The sequence below is a fragment of the Ursus maritimus genome (genome assembly GCF_017311325.1).
Source record: "Ursus maritimus isolate PB19 chromosome X unlocalized genomic scaffold, ASM1731132v1 scaffold_X1, whole genome shotgun sequence".
Taxonomy (NCBI): domain Eukaryota; kingdom Metazoa; phylum Chordata; class Mammalia; order Carnivora; family Ursidae; genus Ursus; species Ursus maritimus.
In genome coordinates, this window is record NW_024423319.1 from 36284879 (window position 1) to 36308997 (window position 24119).

At 40.4% G+C, this 24119-nt stretch overlaps 1 protein-coding gene across 1 annotated transcript; it reads right to left on the bottom strand.

Annotated features, from left to right (window-relative positions):
- Nucleotides 1-18321: 18321 nt before the first annotated feature.
- On the bottom strand, nt 18322-19227 carry RTL4 (retrotransposon Gag like 4). The gene has a single exon (XM_008709312.1). The coding sequence runs from the start codon at nt 19225-19227 to the stop codon at nt 18322-18324; it is 906 nt and encodes a 301-aa protein (XP_008707534.1).
- Nucleotides 19228-24119: the final 4892 nt, after the last annotated feature.

Here is a 24119-nt window from a genome sequence, read left to right on the forward strand (position 1 = left end):
ACTAGATACATGATAAAAGATGCACATTGGAGTGTTAAATAACAAAAATTCAACCGAGTAAATTTTAAAGATCTAATCGGCTTTTTAAATTGATTCATGTATTGGGCAACATTTCATCTAGCAAGTAGAGAGGAGCTCCAAAGGGCTACAGAAAAGGAGAAATTTAAAAGTAGACAGGGAGTAGAAAAAAGGAAATTATTAGTAAGGAATCCATTGCTTTAAACAAGGTTGTCCTCCTAAGGGGAATGGAAGGGATCTATCAGTAAAATTCCTAGTGCTGACCAGGAAATGCCATGGTAACCAGTTAAAGGTTACATTCTGGGAGGCTGAAACAGCAGTTAGGTTAGGTATTAAGTATTAGTTTACCGACATGGGGCCTTAACCTAAATGACACCATATGGGGCCTACGGTTTTCTTTTTAACATAGGAAAAGTTCCTTTTATGTGCTGAGCATCTTTACATATATTATCACCCATAAACTTTACCACAGCCCTGTGAAGTGGATATTATTCACTTTCATTGTGTGGATGAGAACATTGAAGCCAAGAGAGATTAAGAAAGTAGGTCAAAATTCATACAGCTCATGAGTGACAAATCAAGACCTAAACCTGGCTTATCTGCCTCCACATCCCATTTACCTCCATTACATCACACTGTTTTAGTATGACTGCAACATGCAAACAATCCACTGCATAGCAAAAGTAAGCCACGGGGAGGACACATAGCAAATTAGTGGTAGTGTTTGTGTTAGGGAGGTTACCTTACAAATTTTGATTTTTGGCTTTTTGGTATTGCCTATGTATATAATTTAAAAGCCCCTGTTATATACAAAATAATAATGAAGAGTGGAGAGACTATAAGATATAAAGAGAAAACCAAGGTGACAGAGAACACTTTCTCTCTAAGAGGAAAGTTCTCAAGGACCAAAACCATGCTTCATTAAGCTGCTATCTAAAACTTGATCATTCGAATGTCAATCTTACCCGAAATGGCAAAAGAGCGTGAATTACACTAAGTTCTTTCCAGAAAGAAATCTAGTGAGTACTTAAGGGAGCCTGACCTTACGTGCCGGGTCAGTTTGTCAATTGCCCAGAATGGAGTCTCTGAATCAAGGCAACGCTATGTACCACAGCCAGCAGCCACGGTATCTGGGAGCTAGTGAAGCTATTCTTTTTGACCATCCCATCAGATACACACTTAACAATGCCTTTTGACTATAATCCCTCAGAAGGGACACTGGGAGATAGCTTATCCTATACATGCAGCCCAAAAGTTAGTCCAGGATTAATATGTGCTCATTCTGCTTGGCAGAATGGTAGTCTGGTTGAAATGATTGACTGGTTGGTAATTTTCAGTATAAGACTGAGACAGACCTTCTTCAAAGCAAATTGTCTTAATATCATGATCATCATCAGCAGCAGCAGCATTAACACTTGTTAAGTAGGTAATATGTGCCAGGCCCTGTACTAATTGATTTACATGTCATTTAAGCCTCACAACAAATCTTGTCAAATAGATACCATTATTACCATCCCCATTGTACAGAGGAGGAAGTTAAAAGACTAAATTGCCCAAGAGCACACAACTGCTTAGCCAGGGTAGAGAAATTCCTTCTCCTGCCTTGACCACTGATTGAGATTGTTCCTTAATTGCATCTGAATTAAACCTAGGGGAAGGACACCAGCACATCGTAATTTTCCTCCCCCTTCCCCAATCCACTGCTGGTAGGACTATGTTTTGTCTGTAAAGTGATGGCAGTGAAAAGCGTGAGGATTTAGGATTTAGATTTTTGAGCACTAATAGCCTTTCTTGTCTGATCCATGTCTGCACTGAAAATACCTGCGTACTTCCTGCCTGCCTCTCAGATGTTTTTCCACAGGTGGTTCTCTGTGTATATCGGGGTCTATTTCACCTGTTGGAAAGATAAACCACCAATCACGATTCCTGCCCTTGAGGTACCTACCATCTAGAAAAATGATAACGTTGTTTGTGGATAGCATAACTGCTTGCGTGGTGAAAAAAAAAAAGTGTGGAAGAAGCACACAAATGCGAGCCTAAATCCCTTGAAGCAAAGAAGGAACATTTTGCATAAATTGAAGCCCTGGGGAGAGTGACTATGAAGAGGGTTTACCTGTTGAAAAAGATAGTACCCAAGGAGATTTTGCACTAACTTCTGACTGTGTGAAAGTCAGTTTCAGAAGCCATTTGAGGAATAGGAAAGAATGGCATAAATGTGACACATAAAGGTGTCAGGGAAAAATCTCGATATTGTCAATGTTGAGAAAAGGCTTGAAAGAAGGAATGGACTGAGGGCTTCAGAGGGGAGGGCGGTGGGGGAATGGGATAGGCTGGTGATGGGTAGTAAGGAGGGCACGTATTGCGTGGTGCACTGGGTGTTATACGCAACTAATGAATCATGGAACTTTACATCAAAAACCAGGGATGTACTATATGGTGACTAACATAATATAATAAAAAAATTATTATAATAAAAAAAACTTAAATGCACAAAGAAAAAAAAAGAAGGAATGGAAAGCCTGAGTATGAAAGTTTTAAGGGGAGAATACATATAGCTCTGAATTCACTGGATAATCAAGAACTTGTTTTTATGCAAGAGAGAAGGCAAGTGGAAAGTGAGAAATAGTTAAGAAAGTTTTTCTGCTCAGGCTGGGAGGTAAATGTGGATATTAGATATTTTACAGTAGAGGGAAACTAATGTGGCTCTCTGGACTCAACTGATCTGTTGGATTATTGCCTCTGAGTTCCTCTCCCTGCAGGTAAAGGCCAGCTTCTCATACAGAAAATAACTGGCATTTACTGCCTACTTTCCATGTGCCAGAATTTGGCTTAGCCCTTCACATGTATTATATCATCTTCAAAACAACTCCGTAAAATACAATCCCTAACAGATGGAATACTTGAGGCCTGTGGAGATTAAGTGACAAGTCCAAGATCACACAGATTTTAAGTGGCTGAACTCAGGGCTGTTTGACTCCAAAGCACACATGCTTTCCCAGGCACTTCATCTTGAGCAATGTACCAATCTTTCTGTTCTTTACAGTATGTGACAGACCTCAAGAAACTAGTATGACCAGCAGGCAGGCTAGAAGCTCTCTGGTGGGTCTTCTTGTACAGGATGTACACAATCATTTTTGATGCCACCTGCCTCTGTTATTGAAATCCGCACATCATGTGAGGTAATAGTGTCACCCTACAGTCCTCGCAGTTGAAATTCTTACCAGGATAACCCATAAGGAGCATAGATGACCAGATTTTGCTCATTGGTTCTCTTGGTGGAAGAACATCTGAGCATATCAGTCAACACATAGAAAACAGGAGGGAGGGAGGAAGGGAAATAAAAGAGGTCTTCCAGCCATTAAAGTTTCAGTAGGTGGTTAACACATGAATTCACCCATAGCTGTCCATTAGTTACACAAAAATATAAACATAGATCTAGAAAATTCTGGGTACTGCTTGGTCCCAGGTGACATCAACAATATGTGGTGAGACAAGTAACTCTTCTTCTAACAAACTAGGCCACAACGATTTCCAAAAATTAACTTTTTTTTGTACAAAACTCTAGTAGAGCTGGAATCCCTAAGTTTCTACCCATGATTCTATTTGTATATTTTTCTCCTGTTTTTAATTTAATTTAATTTTTAAAAGATTTTATTTCTTTTATTTGACAGCGAGCGAGAGAGAGAGCACAAGCAGGGGAGCGGCAGGCAGAGGGAGAAGGAGAAACAGGCTTCCCTCTGAGCAAGGAGACTGATGCAGGGCTAGATCCCAGGACTCCGGGATCATGACCTGAACTGAAGGCAGATGCTTAACCGACTGAGCCACCCAGGCACCCCAACTATTTTTAAATTTTAAGTATTCTAAAATATTTTATTTTAATTATGGTCAAAAATACATGACCTGAAATTTACCATCTTAACCATTTTAAGTGTATAGTTCAGTGTGTTAAGTATATTCCCAATGTTGTGCAACAGATCTCTAGAACTTTCTCATCTTGCAAAACTGAAACTCTGCAACCACTAAACAACAACTTCCCATTTCCCCCTCTCCTCTGGCCCCTGGTAAAACCATTCTACTTTTTGTTTCTGTTAATTGGAGTAGTTTGGATACTTTAGATAAGTAGAATCATAAGGTTTTTGTCCTTTTGTGACTGGCCTATTTCACTTAGCATAACATTCTTAAGACATTTAGATCCTATTTTTAAATCACTTGAAGTTCCTCTTTGTAGGTATGAGAGTTGTGACTTTTTTTATGGTGTAATAAAATACCTATAACATAAAATTTAGCATTAGTGATATTTAGTACATTGACAATGTAGTACAACCATCACCACTATCTACTTCCAGAATATTTTCATCACTCCCAAAAGAAACCTTATACCCATTAAGCAGCCAGTCTTCATTTTTCCTTCACTCTAGCCCTTGGTAACTAACAGCTTTCTGTCTCTATGGATTCATCTATTCAGGGTATTTCATATAAATGGAATCCTATATGTGGCCTTTGGGGGTCTGGCTTCTTTCACTTGACATAATGTCTTCAGAGTTCATCCATGTTGTATCATGTGTTAGAATTTCATTCCTTTTATGGTTAAATAATAGTTCATTGTATGGATATGCCACATTTTGTTTATCCATTCATCGTTTGATGGACATTTGTGTTATTTGCCCCTTTTGGATATTGTGAATGGTGTTGCTATGAACACTTACATACATGTTTTTGTTTGCACATTTTTTTTCGTTTTTTTTGGGTATATATCTAAGAGCTATGACATTTTATTAAGGGATATTTTTCCTGTCTGCCTTATCAGGCAGCTGTATAACTTTCTGAATTCGTTCACCTTCAGGACAGTTGCCACTGTCTCCCAGTAGGACATTCCAGCACGTTGTTTTTAGGAGGTAAATCTATAAACCACAATCTAGAGAAACATTAAAACTATGATTATCAATACCTACTACCTTCTTTTTAAAAATATTTTATTTATTTATTTGAGAGATAGAAAGCAAGCATGAGCAAGGGGAGGGGCAGTGGAGAGGGAGAAGCAGACTTCCCACTGAGCAGGGAGCTTGACACGGGACTTAATTGCAGGACCCTGAGATCATGACCTGAGCTGAAGGCAGATGCTTAACCGACTGAGCCACCCAGGCACCCCAATACCTACTACCTTCTAAATGCTAGTCTACCAATTCCATGAATCCTCCTCTCATAGTATGAACATAACACTGCACACTCTTATCCCTAAACATAATGTATCATATTTTTATTTAAACATGTCATATATGGATGCCTAGCGTCTCTTCTAGAAGCCAATTAATTTCCTTCCAGGGCCAGAACTATCTTCTCTCTCAGATGTCCTCAGATGCACACAGACTAGTGTCTGCACAAAATATTGGTAAGAACATGAGTTCTAGTCCTGGTTTCATCACTTAGCAGCTGCGTGAACTTGGACAAGTTTTTTGCTTAGCTTGTCTGGGTCTTGGTTTCTTCATCCATAAACTGAAGGTAATAGCACTTATCTGCATTGGGGTTTTGTGAGGATAATGACTTAATGCATATTGAGGTACTTAGAATAATGCCTAGAACATGGGAAGTGCTCAGCAAATACTAGCTAGCAGTGGTAGTAGTATTATTTAGGGTCAGGTGGAAGTGAGTTCAAATTCCAGCTCTGTCTATGGTTAAATATATATGCATGCTGTGTCATTGTGAGCTTGTTGCTTATAATACACACACACACTCACACACACACACACACACACACACACACACAGGAGCAGGGTCCTGTGTTAAAACTCTGTGAGAGAGACAGGTGAAATCTTTACTACCAACTGCCATCTGTGTTCTCTCCTTTGGCTTCCAGTAAGACTGCATTTGTCCTCCTATTCTGCTCGCCTTGTATGCTGGCTGGATGCAGAGGTTCTAATAGAGAACATCAAGGCCCTAGAAGAAGATGGGAGGATACTGAAACCCAGAAATACCTTGTGGGAGGCTGCCTGCCAAACACCTTATTGGACCATGGAATGAGTGAAAAATAAACCTTTTACTATGTTAAGTCCCTAAGATGTTGGGTTGTTTGTCATAGCAATTAACCTTTAAGACTAATATAATAATTTGCTAATTTTGTATGCTCAATATTCAATTAGATTAAAACTATAGCAACCTCAACTGAAGTACACAAATTCAGGTGTAAAATTCATTTCTAATCTAAGGCCTTTCCTGCAGTTCTGTACAAACTGATCCATCCAAGCAGGCCTGGGATGATGATCAGAGAAGTGAGGTGCCTAAAGGCTCATCAATGACTCCCTGTGTCCATGACTGCTTGGCTTCTTGTTCTTCTGGTCACCCCCTGGCATCTGTGACATATACTAGGACACATAAGCCCATGGATCCCTTAAATGGAAGGGTTATGGCCATAAGCCCAAAGAAACTTCATTTAGAAATCCAGGCAATTTTCAGGCCTGGCCCTTACTTGCTAAGCAGATAAAGGGAGCCTGCATATACTCCCTCTCCACCAGCTGCTTTCCTGTGCTGAGCTGGCTGACCTGCCCCAACCTCTCCATAAAGATGGTCTGCTCTGCCATGATTCCTTGGGGAATTAACTTGCCCTTTGCTTTGGCTTACTGGCTGTCTCTATCTCAGGGACATCTGTTCAATGGCCATATTTGGCCTTGGAATGGGCTCCAGATCCAGCATTTTGGGGCTGGTGATGAAGCAAACATAGGGAGCTCTACCAGTCCAGCACTCTCCACCCACAACATGGCCCCAACGCACACACCTACATACATGCTCAGTGTGCCTGTTGCTAAAATATAACCCTCTGAGGATTCCAGTAGAGGTAGCTCCTAGGCTGACTATTCCAACTCTCCCACTTCATGTTAGTAGTCTAGGGGATTGGGCTCCCATCCATTTTAATTTTGAATAAGATAAATTGGAAGAGGAATGGAAATATGGAGGACGGAGATGCTTTGCTGCTAAAAATAGTGCTAACTGAGAGAGAGAGCAAGAGAAGAGGGAGGAGGAAAAGGATGGGGAGGGAAGGGGAAGGGAAAAGAAGAGACAGAGAGATGCCAGAGGATAGGAAATCTGAAATAGAAAGGAGTGGGGGATGCAACAGGGGATGGGAATAGAAAAAAAAAAGAAGAAAAAAGAAAAAAAGAAAAGAAAAGAAAGGAAGAAAAGCCAGAAAAGAAGAAACTTCAGGACACAAAAAGAAGGAAAAACATAAATAGAGATGAGAGAAGGAAACATTTAAGACTGAGAAGTAGCAGTAGGGGAGTGAGAACCCCAGAGCCATTGAAGGGAGAAGGGGGAGTGGTGGCAGGGCTTGTGCCTCAAAGAGCTCAGATAGTGCCAAAGGAGAAAGGCCAACCCTGCTATGGCAAGCTTTAGGGTAAGTCCACTAGATTGTGAGCCTTCTGTAAGGCTCTGCTGACTCTCTTGGGAACATTTCCAGAATGTTCTCAGATATCTTAAAGGCCTCATCACAAAGGTGCTGCAGCTTTTATCTCATTTGGTGTCTGTTATGAACACTATATCAAATGGGGAAATAAGAAAGATAACTGTCTCTGGCCACTGCTCCTTCATAGTTTTTGCTTCAGGACCCTAGATTTAAGCTCTGTTCTCAGAATGATAATGAAGGAAAGAAAGGAACTATGACAAAAGCTAACAGGTAGGTAAGGAGTATTGGGTCAAATTGCCATCCACCTCAAAGTCTCCTTTGTTTCTCCAAGGGAATCAGATAACTGTGATCATTTAGGGGAAAATAAGAGCATGAAAGGAAGAGGAAAGGTAGAGCTGGGATACCACGGGAAGCCATGTTGTAACTACTCCTCCTGGACCTCCTCTTGATGCTGGCAGTGAAAAGGAAGTACATGACAATTTGACAAGCCTGAGGGACCCACTCCTTCCTTAGTCTTCCAGACTTAGTGCCAATCCTTCAAGGCACAAGGGCCTCTCAGGGACATGAAGCCTGGCTGAGTTTGATAATCCTACTCTCAGGGTGACTGTGTAGGTGGTTAGAGTTAATGAAATGTTGTTGGAGGCCAAAGGTGAGTGGTGAGTTTTGCAAATTAAATAACTCCTATTCCTAAATCTTCCCAATTCTCCAACCTTACCTCTGTCTCTCTCCCTATCCCTCTTCCCCTCTTCTCTCTCCTCCCTTTTTTACATCTGATACACACAGTTGGATTATTTACATATTTATATCCATGATCTATCTAACAATATATATATAGTATCATAATATATATCATATAGATTATATCATATATATTGTTAGATACCATGATATATTCATCTTGATATATTGTCATCATTGACCCACACATGGATTTATTTATTTATTTATTTATTTATTTATTTATTTATTTATTTATAAAGCCAATATAATGAACACATGTGAACCTACCGCCCAATGGAAAAAACTAAGATATCACCAAGAAACTTCTATCTGCTTATGTGCTCCTAGTCTATCTTATCCCTTTGTTCCCTTTGTTGCCACCAGAGGTAACCACTATCTTGTATTCAGTGTTTACGGTTCCTGTGATTTACTTCCCATTTTATCACATTTGTATGTATACACAGGCACTTTGGCCACTCAGCCATTTACCTAACTGTGTGACCAGAGGCAAATTTCTCAGTGTTTTTGTGTCTTAGTTTCCTCTAATAAAAAAAAATGACCATAATACCTGCCTCAGAGGGGTTTTGTGATGATTCTGTGTGTATAAAGCACCTACACAAGAGCTTTGCAGATGAATATGGGTAGTAATAGTAGTAGTAGTAATGCACTGATGTTGCCTGAACTGTCCTTTCTTTCCCTTTGCTAACTCATGTGCCATCTACTCCAGGAAGATTAACCTAATTTCCTTAGTTGAAACCAGTTGCTTATTTTCTCTACATTCCCGTGGTACCTATTCACACCTTCATTCCAGCCCATGTTTTGTACTAGTGCTAATAACAAGTCTGTTTTCCTTTAAAGCAGTAGTTCTTAATATTATCAGCACATTAATATCATCTGGGATCTTTAAGAGTCCTGATCCAAGCCCTATGCCAGACCAATTAAACGAGAAACTCTAGGAGTGAGACTCAGACAACAGCATTTGTTACAGTTTTTCCAAGTGATTCTAATGTATAGCCAAGGTTAAGAACCATGCCTCAGAAGAGGAGTTGGCAAACTCTGACCCGCAAGCCAACTCCCACCCACTACCTATTTTTGTAAATAAAATTCTATTGGCCCATTTGTTTATGTACTTTCAATGACTAATTTCCCACTACAATGGCAGAGTTGAATAGTTGTAACAGATACTACCGGGTCCTCAAAGTCTAAATCATTCACTATCCGAATCATTACAGAAAAAGTTTGTTGACCTCTGCTTAGAAAATAATCTGAGTGTAGGGACCATGTCTTATTCATCTCTACTTTTTCTAAATATGGCTAACACAATGCTTTGTCCAAAGCTGCCTAATAAGCTATTGTCCAAAGAATGACTAGAAATGAGGTGGAAGGTTCTGTCTGCCAAATCCAAATCTGAAGTTCATTTTCCCAGTAGTACTGACATCAGCCAGTATTTTGAAGTATGTGAATTCAAGTCTTCTTGTTGGTCGGGGGAAAATGACCTAGAGAGAGTACTAGAAACAGAAAGTTAGGAAAGCTACGTTACCTTGCTCCCAACATCAATTCTCAGAGCACAGTGCTGGCCTCACCACTGAAGTCTAGCATTCTTTGGTTTTAGGATCTCTAATTGGTTTCTATCTCCCTCAAGTCCTTCCAGTTTGGGAAATAACCTGAATTGGTTGACTTTTGGAGATCTCTTCCAGATTTGTCTTATGGGTCACCTTGTGGTTTAGTTATTTATATCAGTCATTAAAAATTGACACTGTGGAGTCAGGCAAACCCAGGTGTGAATCTCAGTTGTGTGACTCTGGTCTCACTGCTTACTGGCTCTATATGTGTTTCTGAATCTGCAAAATGGGCATAGCAGTGCATACCCATAAGGTTCTTGGAGTAAATGAGATAATGCCTGTAAAACACTAAGTAGAGTACTTGGCAAACAGTAAACATTCAGTTAAATGTCACTCTGACCTTCATTATACCTATCATCACCATCAAAGGTCTCATAAACCCTGCCATGTTGTAAGCCCCTTAAAGGCAGAGGCCTTGTCTTAGCCATTTCTGCCTCCCTGCCATGCCTGGCACATAGTGGGCTCTCAGTGTGCATTAATTGCTTGAATTGTAACCTGTCACCCCAAATAAAGCTCATGGCCGGAATGCAGATGTCAGGCTCACCTCTCACTTTCCACTGCCTGTATCCCTAGGCATCTGGGTGTTAATCAAAGCCATATATCAAAAATAGGCACTGACATATGTGGTAATTTTGTCAGCCTTGGGGCTGTCAAAAATTAATTTGTCTACATTCTGTAAATGAACAGTAACTTTATTAAAATTCCCACTTGTGACAAATACATAGTGCATTAATTTTTCCTAGGGAAAGGAACTGCCACTGAAGTAGTATTTCCAAAACATTCGTCACAAGTCTAAGATAGTGCTTAGATTCAAATCTAGAGGACATGTAAAAGGCCAGGCTCCCGGTCTTTGACAGGAAAAAGATATATAGAAAAGGCATTCTAAGGCTAGCAACCATTTCTCCTGCTTCAACACTGAATTGGGTTCAGGGACTGCTATGCTAGCCTGGGAATAATGTACTGTGTTTTGGAAATGTAACTGTTTTAATAAAATGTTACTGTACAGAGGCCCCCAGGCCAGCATGTCTGGACTTGGCCACTTCCATTGATTTACTTAACACTGTCCTCAGGAGAATAAATGGAGTAGACACCTCAGCCAGTGAGAGATCACTGTGGGGCAGTGTCAAAATCCTTGTCAGTTCAATAGCAGTCAGCACAAGATTAAAGTTCAGGTCTCTGAGTACTTAAAGCCAATAGCAAAACTCTCAGAGGGGGAAGTTTATTTTCCCTAGTTCCCGTTTCCTCTTTCTGTGCCCTTTGCCTGGCTACCACACCAATCCCACAGTGGGTGATACATTTCTTTACCATTGGTCTTAAATTAATGACAAAATTTAATGTAGGCTCTTCCCAGGGAGAGTTGAATATGTATAGAGGTTACTGGGTTCAAAATAAAGGATTGACATACTAGTAGTAGATAAATCTAAAGAAATTCATGCCAAGACACATCTTAGTCTAAGTTCTATAAAGACAGAAGAAAATATTGACAGTGGTAAGGGAGAAATAACACCTGGCTCAGAGTGGGGAAAAATAAACAGTTCAAATTACAACAGATTTCTCATCAGAAACCATGGAGGCCAGAAGAAAGTGGCACAAGATTGTTAAAGTATTGAAAAGAAGGAACTATCAAAAAATATCCTTTAGGAATTAAGCTGGGAATTTCTGTATTAGAGGGTTAAAGGTGGGGCAGCGTGCATAAGATTGCCCACTACCATCACTGCAATGTAAGAACTCCCCCCACCTGTAACTAGGCATTGATTAAGCAAATTGATATGTTAAGCTAAAAATAGTAGTTTCAGTAAGGAAAATCATTTTATCATGACTCTAGGTTTCAAAACACAGAAAACTCTACCTAATGTACCTGTCTAAAAGGATTTTATTAGCTCACATGGCTAACCACCTTCAGGCATAGCTAGATTCAGTGATTCAAAAACCATCATCAGGATTTTGTTTCTCCTTACCCCTCAGTTCTGCTTCCTCAGGATGTCTGTATTGTTTTTGTTTTCTTTTGTTTTGTTTTGTTTTTTTAGAGAGAGATGGAGAAAGAGAGAGAGAGAGAGCAGGGAAAGGGAAGAGGGAGAGGGAGAGAGAGAATCTTAAACAGGCTCCATGCCCAGTACAGAGCCAATGTGGGGCTCGAACTCATGACCCTGAGATTATGACCTGAGCTGAAATCAGAGTTGGACACTTAACTGACTGAGCCTCCCAGGTGCCCCCAGGATGTCTGTAGTCTTAAATGGGTTCTCCTCTTACTCAGAGATGGCTGTCAGCAGTAATCCAGAGTATTATCTTTCCATATCCCATTACAGTAGGAAAAAATGAGAGTACTTGTCCAACGTTTCCAGGAAAAGCCATAAAATTCACTCCGATTGATAAGTTTAGGATACAAGTCAACACCTGCAGTAGTGACAGTGGCCAGACAAATGCTGTGTGACCATTGATTTAGGTCTGGGTCTCAGGGTTGGAGGTGGAATTCCATCCAGGAAGGTGGACTGAAGTGGGAAAGAAATTGGGTCTCTATATGAAAATTAGGGTCCATTGGCAAAAGTAGAATGCTTGCTGGGGAGACAAACAGCAAATGGCCCCCACAACCACACCTAGCCAATCTCTTGAAGTTGTTTGAAGCAGAAAGATTGCATGTTGATAAAAGGACACCAATGAAATTTATTTATTTACACTACCTAAAGCATCCTATGCAAGCCTCTATAAAATCCCACTGGGGTTTTTCTAAAGTTTTTAAAAAAGATTTTATTTATTTACTCCAGAGATGGAGTAATGGAGAGAGAAAGAGAGAGGTTGGGAGAAGCAGAGGGAGAGGGATAAGCAGACTCCACACTGAGCACAGAGCCCTACACAGGGCTAGATCCCACTACCCCAAGATCATGACCTGAGCCAAAATCAAAAGTCGGACACCGAACCAACTGAGTCACCCACGCACCCCCAAGTCCCCATTGTTTTATAATGAATATGGGATTAATTTAGAAGTGAGAAACAAAAAAGTAGGGATAAATAGGACATTCGAAAGGAGATAGAAATGGTGAGATGCCCCAAAGGCTGGTCTGATTTAATATTTCAATATGTTGTGGACCAGGGGTCAGGAAACTTTTTCTGTAAAAGACCAGATGGTAAGCAATTTTAGTTTGATGGGCCATACGTGTCCTAGCATGAAAACACCCATGGACAACATGCAAATAAGTGCATTTGGCTGGGTGTCAATAAAATTTTATTTTTAAAATGAGCAGTAGGCTGAATTTGGCCCACAGGTGATAGTTTGTTGAATCCTGTTAAAGATGGATAGTAATGTACTATGTGGGAATATGGGTTCTGTTGTTAGATGTATCTGGATTTGAGTCTTACCTCTTACTCACTAGTTCTGTGTCCATGGATAATTTCCTTAACTTCTTTAAACCTCAATTTCCTCATCTGCATAATAGAAATAATAATAAGAGATATCTAAGATAGGCATTGTGAGAATTAAGAGAGAAAATGAACATAAATCAGAGTATGATGCCTGGCATGTGTGTAGTAAGTGGTCAGTAAATTGTAGTTATTGTTATTATTATTATTATTATTATTATGAATATCATTGGGGAAAACTGTAGGAAAACCTTGTGAGAAGGAAGAAAGATAAACTTCAGTGTTGTTTTAAGGATACATATTTATTAAAACATTCCAACTATATTTTTGGAGTAGTGGGATTTGTGTCATCAATTACAACTTAGGAAAGAGAATTACAGCTTTCAGGGAAGAGTTCACAATGACTCTTCTCTCAAGATACTGATAAAACCCAAAAATTCCCCAGAATTACTGGATGCCATCTTAAAACCATCATAATTTTTAAAAAGTTATCCTGTCCAAATTTACTTTGTGTCCACACCCTGAATTCTGTATACATTTGTAATGATTGTCCTTCACTAAATACAGAGTAGAGCTAGAGAAGATTTAGAAAGGGCATGCTGGAGAGATTACTGTTTTATATGGGTGAATGCATGAGGGCCCACTCTCTTTAGATCAAATTTATAACACTGACCTTATAAATGTTTAGTAAGCACTAAATGCCAGAAATGGATATTCCATTTTTTAGTAATGTGAACTTAAGTGAGTATCATTAGCAAATTAAAGGACTCAGCACAGGACCTGGCATAAAGTAGGCATTCACCAACTATTAGTTTCCTTTCTTTAGATGCACACAAAACTAGACTTTATGCCCAAAGAGATGAGGCAGTTTTCATAGGGAAAACTGAAATTCTACATGATTCGCTACTGGGTTACTATGAAGCAAATGGGGTTGGTGGAATACAGTCACAACCAGGCTTATTATCACTGAACTGGACCAATAAGAGAACTAGTGTCATGTTAGAAATGTACTAGAAATCAGTGTGCAGGAAGCAGGTTCAAGTAAATTCAAGAGTCAAAACCAATACCAGGAAGTATTATAATTTAGTGCACAAATACTCAAAGTTATAGTGACAAACAATGACTGGACAGCATGGTCTAGGTACCAAGATCTTTCTACTGACTATACTAAATAGTGTAACTCACTTCTGGGACTTTTGTTTTTAAAATGTGGGCAGTGAATCTTGTATGAAGATGATATTGAAGATCCATGACACTATACTCCCTTGAAGGTTTTTCCATTCTCTTGGCCAAGTGAGACCTGAAGCTTCCTAGGAGGCAATGAAACATACCCACCAATGTAGAAGGCTTTATGGATATGACTTAAGCTCCCAGAGCTCTCCCAAGGGCATGCGGTGTTAGATTTTGCCAAGATGCTGGTATACCCTAAACGTTCTATTTTGTTTCAGGGATGACTATTGTGGTCATAGGTTAGATGGTGCTGGGTGGAAATGATCTTCCAGAGTCCAGAAAAGGGTGATATTTGTTTTACCATCCTGGATAGAGGTAAAGGCAATGACAGCATGGGTCCTATGTGCTGTCATCTGGACAGAACAGAGGTGGTGAAAATTAGGACAATTATACACTTCTTCCTTTTTAAAGGTGCTTGTCAGGGGCACCTGGGTAGTGCAGTCGTTAAGCGTCTGCCTTTGGCTCAGGGCGTGATCCCAGCGTTCTGGGATCGAGCCCCACATCAGGCTCCTCCACCGGGAGCCTGCTTCTTCCTCTCCCACTCCCCCTGCTTGTGTCCCCTCTCTCGCTGGCTGTCTCTATGTCAAATAAATAAATAAAATCTTTAAAAAAAATTAAAAAATAAAGGTGCTTGTCAGGGCTCATGTCTATAGTCACGTGCTATGTCTTCATCCATGATGATATATTCTAATGGTTAGACTGAACTGTGTAGTATCACAAGAAGTAATTACTTATGGCAGGTATTGTGGTTNAATTAAAAACCGTAGACATTTTGGAATTTTATTACAGCTATAGACAAATGAGAGAGATAAAATAGGAGGATGACTGTTGATGTAAGTCTCCCAGGGAGGCCAATCTTCTATGGACTCATTATGGTCCACATTGCGGTACTGACTTTGCATTGTGAGAATCTTATTTTTTTTTTCCAGTTCACTCAGTGGTGATTAGGATCTGGAGGATTGATGCTATTAAAACCCACAACAAAGCTGGTGTATAAGCTAAAACCAATTTATTTATTTATAATGAGAATTAACTGCTAAATAGGCTAGAATACTCATGTCAGCTGATTAGCAGATTTTCTCCTCATAACAAAGTTTATATGGGAACATAATTACAATCAGATTACTTCCTAGTACATAGGGTCATAGCATGGGGAGTTAGGTGGCAATTTTAATGGCTAATAACACAAATTGGGATGGCCTGGTGCCTCCACCCCACTGTATATAGACCTGCCAAATCATTGTTGGTCAACATCCCCTCTGAGTCTAGAGAGATTACCAATGCCCTATGGCTCCTTAATTGCCCCCTTTTCTAGACTCCCTAAAGACCATTCTGTTGTTAAAAATTCCTTCTTCAGATTTATCATAAAATGATTAGATCTTATCTTGCTGGATGGCATCAATCACACAGCAGATCTGCCTCCTTAAAACTACAATCTTGATTGGACTTGGGGACTCCCCACGGCTTTGTAGTTGCAGACTACATGATCAAGTAGGTTACAACTCATCTGTTCTCAGTAGACTTTAATTAGTTTCACTCTCAGAAAAGTTCACTTTAGTATAAGTTCTGAGAAAAACATCTGTGTAACTCTCTTTATGCTAAATAATGAATTTATTCTAGTTGAAGTGGATGGTGTCATTACAACAAAATTTTGAAGTGGTAAACAAAATGGTTGTTAGCTAGTAGACAGTAAAGCATTATCCCAGTATCCTATTCCTATGCTCAGTATGATTGTTGGATTGTATCACATAGAGCACAAGAATTCCTTGACTGGGAATTCCTCAACAAGGGGCTTCTAGAAATGGGAGGTTTTATAGCCCAGAATTAGTTATCTGTTCTGAGAGGCTATGAAATCTGAAAATTTCTTGGACAAGAAAGTGATGTTTCTGCAGAGAAAAGGTCCAAACAGAAAATAAGGGGACACATTTTTGTGAGAGAGTGCACAATGATAAATTGTGTCCCTGAGGTAAGGAAAGATTGGTGGTGAAGCCAACTAAATACTCCCATCGGCATTCTAAGACCATACTGGGGTCAGTAAGGAAAGTGACTGGTGGCTATTGGGTTACTCTTTTGTTACAGAATTAGGGGTGCTAGATCAGAATACCTCCAGGTAATCCCAGAGACACTTAAAGCTCAAATAGATCAACTCTTTAGGGGCTTTCATACAATCCCAGTACCACAGCGGGAATTTCTTGGCACAATTGGAATATGCGCATTCAGGTTTCCTTGTTATGAGAACATATGGAGTAAGGTGGACGTATAGCAAGCTGTTGATAAAGTAGACCCCTTGTGAATGCAAATAAGGATTGGCACAGAGGTTAGTCAGGCACTGATGGGAAAAATGATCTATTTGTTAGTGCTACAAGATGAAAGTGGTAAGGTCCTAGGTGGGTTTAAGTATTGTCAAAGTTAGCATAATTCTCCAGGAATAAGGCCAAAGTACAATGACACTTCATGTTCTGAGAGATCTTCTGGCTGCTAGCGAATATAGAATTACTGATCTTTCTTCAGGAATTCAATTATGGGGACATACATCAGCACTAAGAAGCAGGGAACAGAGGACTGATTATTACTAGCAAGCATCAATTGTCACTGGATATCCTTAACATTTTAGAAAATTGTGTCTCTCCAGCATGGCATTACTTTTGTTCAGAAGCATGAGGAATCCATACACAAAGCTGATATATGCCTGTGTGCCAAGAGCACAACACAAGCAATCAAACCCCACTTCTTCTTGAGACTTATTTATCAACTGTGTTGATGTCCATGCCCCAGGATTTGTCAGGTGGGATGGTTCAGAAAGTTGTCTGCCATTATTTGCTTTTCAAGATTCTCAACTAGAAGAGGATCCCCAGAGATGGTTCATAAGGGTATAGAGCTCAACATCAATGGTAGTGATCCTAAATGGTGACCACACTGAGGCCTCTAAGAGTCAGAAACTACTACAGAGCCTGACCCTAAGCCTTCAGTGGAGATTTATTTAACCAGGTTCCCTTACTCGCCAGGTAAGGCAGCAAGGACATGTTATAGATAAAATAATTATGATGAGACTCCTTCCCCAACTTCCATTAATATTTATCAGAGGTCATTATCCTAGACCATTTTGACTTGGCCATTAGACATGCTATAAGCTGAAGTAGGTTGATGCAGAAGAGGGGAGTAACCTGGAATTACTCAGGCTTGGCTAAAAACATGTATGTGCCTGCAGGGCTAGTTCTCAAGGAAGTGGACCAACAATTCCAATCAAAGTCTTCAAATGGCCATGCCATCTGGTGTTTCACTAGCTAAAAGATCCAGGTTTTTGTTTTCATTTTTTGTTTTTGGTTTTGGTTTTGGTTTGTTTTTGAGCAAGCAGAGGTCTTTAAATAGCAACAAAATACATAGCTGTATGGAACAGTAGTAGAGCTGTGTTTCCATGAAGATTGGTTTGTGTTGAAGCTAGACTCTATAGTCAATAGGTGGAGCAGGTTTCAGCCTCCAGTAGAAAAATGTTGGTAGAATATTGAATGCAATGAGGAATTCAACCAAGAGTCCTAAACCAACAGGGAACTATAATACAGACCAATGAGGGTGAGGGTGAAAGTCTTGGGCCTAATCTTAGGCACAGAATACTTAGGCCAATGAACTCAACCCAGATCTCACCCATTGGAGGGAATGGGGTTCCCAGTGTGCTTCCAGGGTTGTTTTCATTGGCTCAGACTGGCCAGAGTTTCACCTACAGACTTTCAGTACTCTTGGGGAATTGGTTCCAATTGCAGAAAGTGCCTGTGAATTGTTTTCATCATTGTTGGGTCGGTTTTGGTTTGGTGATGGGTCACCAAACGAACAAGATCTGGTTATTTAAATTCCCAGAAGCACATGAGTTCATGACTGTCTATGAAGCAGTATCACAGTTCCTCATCTGTATTTTAAACGTTAGTGCAGGACATAAATCTTTAAGGCCAGAGGTGAGAGGGATATAAGTTTACAAAGTGACCTGCTCTCTTACTGGTGAGTTGGGTTATTTATCCTTGCTGGGGCTCGAGAACGTTTGGCAAGGCAATCTCTTGTGAAGTGACCAGCCTGGCTGCAGTAGAGGCACAACTGAGCTTCTTGCTGGCGGGCTCGTTTGGCTGGGGTGAGTGGTGGCTGGCTTCCTCGCAACTGTATAGGTTCTTCCTTGGGTGGCAGATCTGTGGGGCTGGAAAAGGCTTGGTGGTGGATCATGGAAGCCAACATTGGGAGATGGGTCTCTGACTGTAGAAGCTCTGGCCTGTCACTACGTTTCTTGTCCAGCTGAATACACTGAGTGATCAGGTCTGGAAGGTTGTCAATATCTCTACCACTCACTTCATCCTGGATGGAGTCAGGTAGTCCTTCTTGGAAGTGATCACTCTGATCGGTTTCCTTACAGCTCAGATTTTGAGCAAGGAGCTGGAAAGTAGAAGCCTCCTGCTGAGAAAAGGAGTTGACCTCTTTGTTCAGAGGGTCTATTTCCTGTTTTGTAGGCCCACCAAATGATTGCTGGCACTCAAGAACAAAGTTCTCATATTGTTTCAGCAGAGTGCTCTGGTCAGGCCCAGATACGACTCCACAAATTTCCATCTGTTGAGATAGGTAGTCAAAAAAGAACTTGACTTGGACATCATCTGCAGGATTGGGGAACTTGAAAGTTGTCAACTGTACAAGAAATCTTGAGAGATTGGCAGGGTCATGGTGAAACTGAGACAGATGTTCAAGTGAGCGGGGTACAGACATCATTGGGGTAGCCAGGGTAGGCATGACTTGGCCCCTCAGGTCAGGGCTCTCTTCAGCCAGATGTTGTATTTGTGGCTGCAGAATCAGATTCTCTGTCTGAAGGGAGGAATGTTCTACTTGCAAGGTAGGTGATGATCTTGTGTATTTCTCCATTGTATCTTCTGGAATCAAGTGAGACTAAGTAGAATTGCGTGCCAGTACTGGAAACCAATGGGCAGACAGTAGGGTTTCCTCTGTTATCAGAGAGATAGTGTCATGAGCAAGTAGCCAAAACTGCTACCAGGAAGCAGTCACAAGGGGACACTGAGAGCTGAAATGAAGAGATGCCAAAACTGTTGTCCACTATTCAATGTCGCCTCTTCTTATGAAGAATACCAATGTTCTGCACATTCGGAAGTGATAAATTACCTTGGGACACATAGAGGATTTGGAATTAAGAAGACAAATACAAAAGTCACAGTAGATCTCTCTCCCCAATCCCTTTCCTTGTGATATAGGGGAAATTTGCCCTCGAACTAAGCCTTTGATTCTAAAGTATCTCTTTCTTATCAGAGAATCAAAGAATTTTACAACCCAAAGTGATCTTAGAGATTATCCAGGCCAAATTCATAATTTCATGAATGAGAAAACAGAGACTCAGAAAGGTAAAGATGTTTGCCCAAGGTCACACAACTACTTAATATCAGAGCTGGTATGCTCACCAGTTCTGCTGTCAAGAACAGCACTTCCTCCAGGACCACAAATATGCTCATCTGTACATGCCACTTAGACATGATGATGGTTCATGCCCTTGCTACTTAAAATGTACTCTGGGAGCCAGCACCATCAACATCACCAGGGAGACTGTTAGAAAAGCAGACTTTTAGGTCCCGCCCCAGACCTACTGAATTAGTATTCCACTTAAACAGATTTACTAGGTGATTCAAATGTGCACTGAAATTCGAAGCTTCTTTAGAGAGCATGTAGCCCTAATTGGAATAATCACTGGATGGACTTGAACCTCAATGCCCCAATCCTAGCTGGCATTGCTGTAGAGATCTGATTACAGTGGTGGTATTTAATCCATATTTTTTCTAGATTCCTAGTCCTCATCTAAGGTCACATTTGGTTGTCATGGAGATGCTTAAGATACCACAGGCAAGAAAAATAGGTGAAGATGGGAACTTAGTAAACAAGAACAGAATATTCTTAAAAGTATAAAGATCAAAATGTTTAGTATTCATCCCTGCATTGATAACAAGAATAAAGAAACCTGTTAGAATTAAAAACCAAACCCCAAACATATGGCATATCAGTTGAACTATTCTGCAGTATAATTCCTCTCATTGCCCTTTCCTTGTATAGCATACCATTTAATTGTATTTAAATTGGCCACTAGTGGGCAAAAATGTGCATCATTGAATGTAAGACTTGATTCTCTAGGTTTCATTTGATGGCTCCTCCTCTCTGGAACTATGGAAGAGATTACTGGAAGATTGAAACTGTATAAGACTGGGGGCCAGAAGCTTACCCAAACACTGGCATTAATCAGTTGGATGACATTAAAGAATTCATTTGGGTCTCAATTTCCTCTTTCATCTAATGAGAATGACTATCTTGTCCACATCAGAGGGTTATGGTATCAATGAGATAGTAGACAGGTGCTCTGAGTGGTAGAGAGATGCTCCCAAGATTGTTCCAGTGCAGCTAACAATATCATTGTTGAGGCTCTTTCCTTGTCACATATTGCCAAAGTAGAGAGATACTGTCATATTCTTCCTTCTTTCTCTATCTCGCCATTCTACTTAGTCTACTTTTCCATTTTCCAGGTGCCCATCCATGAATTTATTTCCGCCAGCCCAGCTAAGTGTCATTGAAAGGTAAAATGTCAATTAATTAATGAGGGTTAATGACTGGCCTTTCTCAAGGCATTCACTTTTTCCTCAAACTTTAATGTGCATAAGAAACAACTTGGTCACAATCCCCATTAATTCCAATTCAATAGGTCTGGGGTGGATGCCAGGAATATGTACTTTTAACAAGCTGCCCAGAGGATTTCTGATGTTGGTGGTCCCTATGAGAAACCCATCCAGATGAACCTCAAGGAACAAAGCCATATCATAGCAACACAGAGAAGTAAGAATGGGGAAGGGGACATCTTTGGAAGTAGGAGGCCCTCAAATGACATAGAAAAATAGGTGGCATATACTTCTGCATAAAGTCCACAAAGAGCCCACACTGTTCTTCACAATTGTTCTTCTCTCCCAGACAGTAGAGTGCAAGAGTTTAGCCTGTAGGTTCTAGAGTCAAACTGACCTGGGTCCAAATCTTGACTTGGCCAAAAGTTGTATGACTCTGGAAAGTTACTTAATCTTTCCAAGAACCAGTTTCCAAACTTTAAAATGGAGGTGATTTTAATACCTTCCTCATAGTGTTGTTGTTGAGTATTAAATGAGATGAAGAGATTAGCACAGCTCCATGCAGATGGCAGGTGATTCATAAACATTAGCTATCATTTTCTAGGTCCACAGTCTGTTATCTGACTGTATTTTAGAATTTAATTTTTTTTTAATTTTTGAAAGGTAACACAGAGTATGTACTGTTTATTATATAACATTCCCAGTGGTTCCTGAGAAAATACCTCATAATTAAGCCATTAATTATTCAGGAAAAAATGTCTGAATATTCATACTAGAAGAGACAAAGACTAAGTTCATGTCAGTTTAGGTCAGATTTGATACCAAATTAATGAAAAAATAGCTCCTGTTATACAGACCTCTTTGATTTCAGAATTAAAGATAAGGGGTATGGACCTCTTTACCAAATTCTTCTTTTGGTTGGAAAAGTGTGATTATAACTTTTCTTTCTTTGTTCCTGCCTTCTGCTGTTTCCCTCCACCCTCAGCAATTCCAGAATATCTGTAGAGTTCTCCTGTTTCTTTATAGAATTATGTATTCAAGGTGGCAGAACATTTATTTTTTCTAATTATGTAGCATTGGTGAAACACTTGCCAAAATTATAAGCATTTGCCCAAATGCAAATCATACAATGGAACTGTTGTCAATGGCAATTGCTTAATCTTTCAAAGAAAATCTATCTTGCCTTATCATTTTGGAAATTGCTCTCCTTTTAGAGGCCAATGGCCTTCTATTAGATTGTCCCAGCAGATCCTGGGGTAGATCATGCCAGTCTGGAAGAGTTCCAGACCTCAGTCTTAGGGAGATAAAGTAGAGACTGAGCTGGAACCTCAAGTCCACAGGTTTGGGGAATCAGACTAGTGAGCTTGGACCAGGTCTGACATAGAACTGCATATGTTTAAGTTTTTACTTGATTGCCATGTGCTTCAGCTTCAAAAACGACAAGGCAAGAATAGGTTTAGTTAACTCTTAAAGGCCATTTTGGTGTTTGTGTTCAGTTTAACTCAAAACCATGGTTGACAGTTTCCCTGAATGAAACTACTCCATGCTTGAGTCCCCTGAAACACCATTTAGGGAAGGGCCTGAAATACCTTGCTGCTTATAAGAGAGCTTTATGACCTTACACTACTTTATTTTCAAGCTGTTCTTCACAACCCTTTGGAGAAGTTTTCAACTTCTGTCATCCAACTACCCAGAGCACTTGCACTTTTACTCTTGAGCTCCAGATGTTCCAAGGGTAGCTGTGGCCATGAGAGCTAAACTGAGACAAAAATAACCTTCAAGAGGTGACCACAAGGACATACTGTTTATATTTGTCTGGACACTTGGGTATGACCCTAGACTGACAACCTTGGGCAAATCACTTCCTCTCTCTGGACCAGTTTCTGTATCTGTACAATGAAGGGAGTAGTTTTCTCAAATTTTATCACGTATAAGAAATTCTGATTCATGAAAGCTAGGAGAAGACCCAGAAATCTGAATTTTTTGTAGGTACTCCAAATGATCCTGTGGTAAGAAGTCTTCAGATTTTACCTTGGGAATATTGGGTAACAGACCACACAGAGCTCTGACATTTGTCAGACGTTCTCAAGTTTCAGGGTACATAAGATTCTCTTAGGAGTTTAACATGCAGATTCTTGGGCTTCACCCCTAGATAGTGTAACTCAATAGGTCTGGGTTGGGACCAGATAACCTTCATTTAATCAAGCTCCGCAGATAATGTTGATGCAGAAGTTTCTTTGATAACACTTGAGAAACTCCAGGTTGAATACTCTCAAAAGACCCTTTCTGCTTCAGCACTATCTACATCTTTGAAAGTAGAAAATATTTGGCTCCAAAAATGGCCCCTGAAGTGTGTGATATGTGGATTGCTTCCTTCTAAGGCTCTGCCTGAGGCTGTATGGTCACATCTAAACAGTGGTATAGTGCAGGCCTCGCTCAGGAATGTGAAAAGTAGCTGGCATAGGGGCAAGAGAGAGGGTCACAATTGAGCTGACCCTGCTCTCAGGCTCTATGGTCCCTGTTGGGAGATTTGCACTGCTCTGCTCTGCCTGTGAGTAAGGCAGAAAAGTCATCCATATATCCCTATATTAGAGATTGAGCAGCAGCAGCCCAGCTGGCTACTGTATGACTCAGACTTCATACCTTCCTCTAACCTTCAGCCTTTCTTCCAGCTCATCTGGCCCCATAGCCAAGCTGCTTATGTAGCTAAACATGTCATGAATACTCTCTGCAAGTATTCCCTTGGAAGTTTCCCAGTTGTCCTTTCTAACGTGCATAACTCCATTAAAGAGCCACACTTGCTCCACCAGCCTTCCTGCTCCATGCGCCCATTTACCATTCCTCCTAAGGTTGTATTTCCCTGTTTCCTCCTTCCCCTGCCTTCTCCTCTTTGCCTACGGTCTCTGTTGGCAGCCTTAGCACATGCCTGAATGATCTTACTCTTTCACCAGCCAGAACCATGGCTGCTAACATCTTCCCAGCAGTACATGACCCATTTGCACCATTCTTTTCCCTCAAACCAGCAGAAAGATGACCAAGAAGGAATGGGTGAGTTTTTATATGAAGGCAAAAATCTGGAGGCTGGGCACAGGGCAAGACTGGCCCCTGGGCAGGCATCATAACACAGTAACAGAATATTATGAATAA

Coding starts and splice junctions, on each gene's coding strand:
- RTL4 (XM_008709312.1), bottom strand. CDS start 19,227: ATGGAGAAATACACAAGATCATCACCTACCTTGCAAGTAGAACATTCC.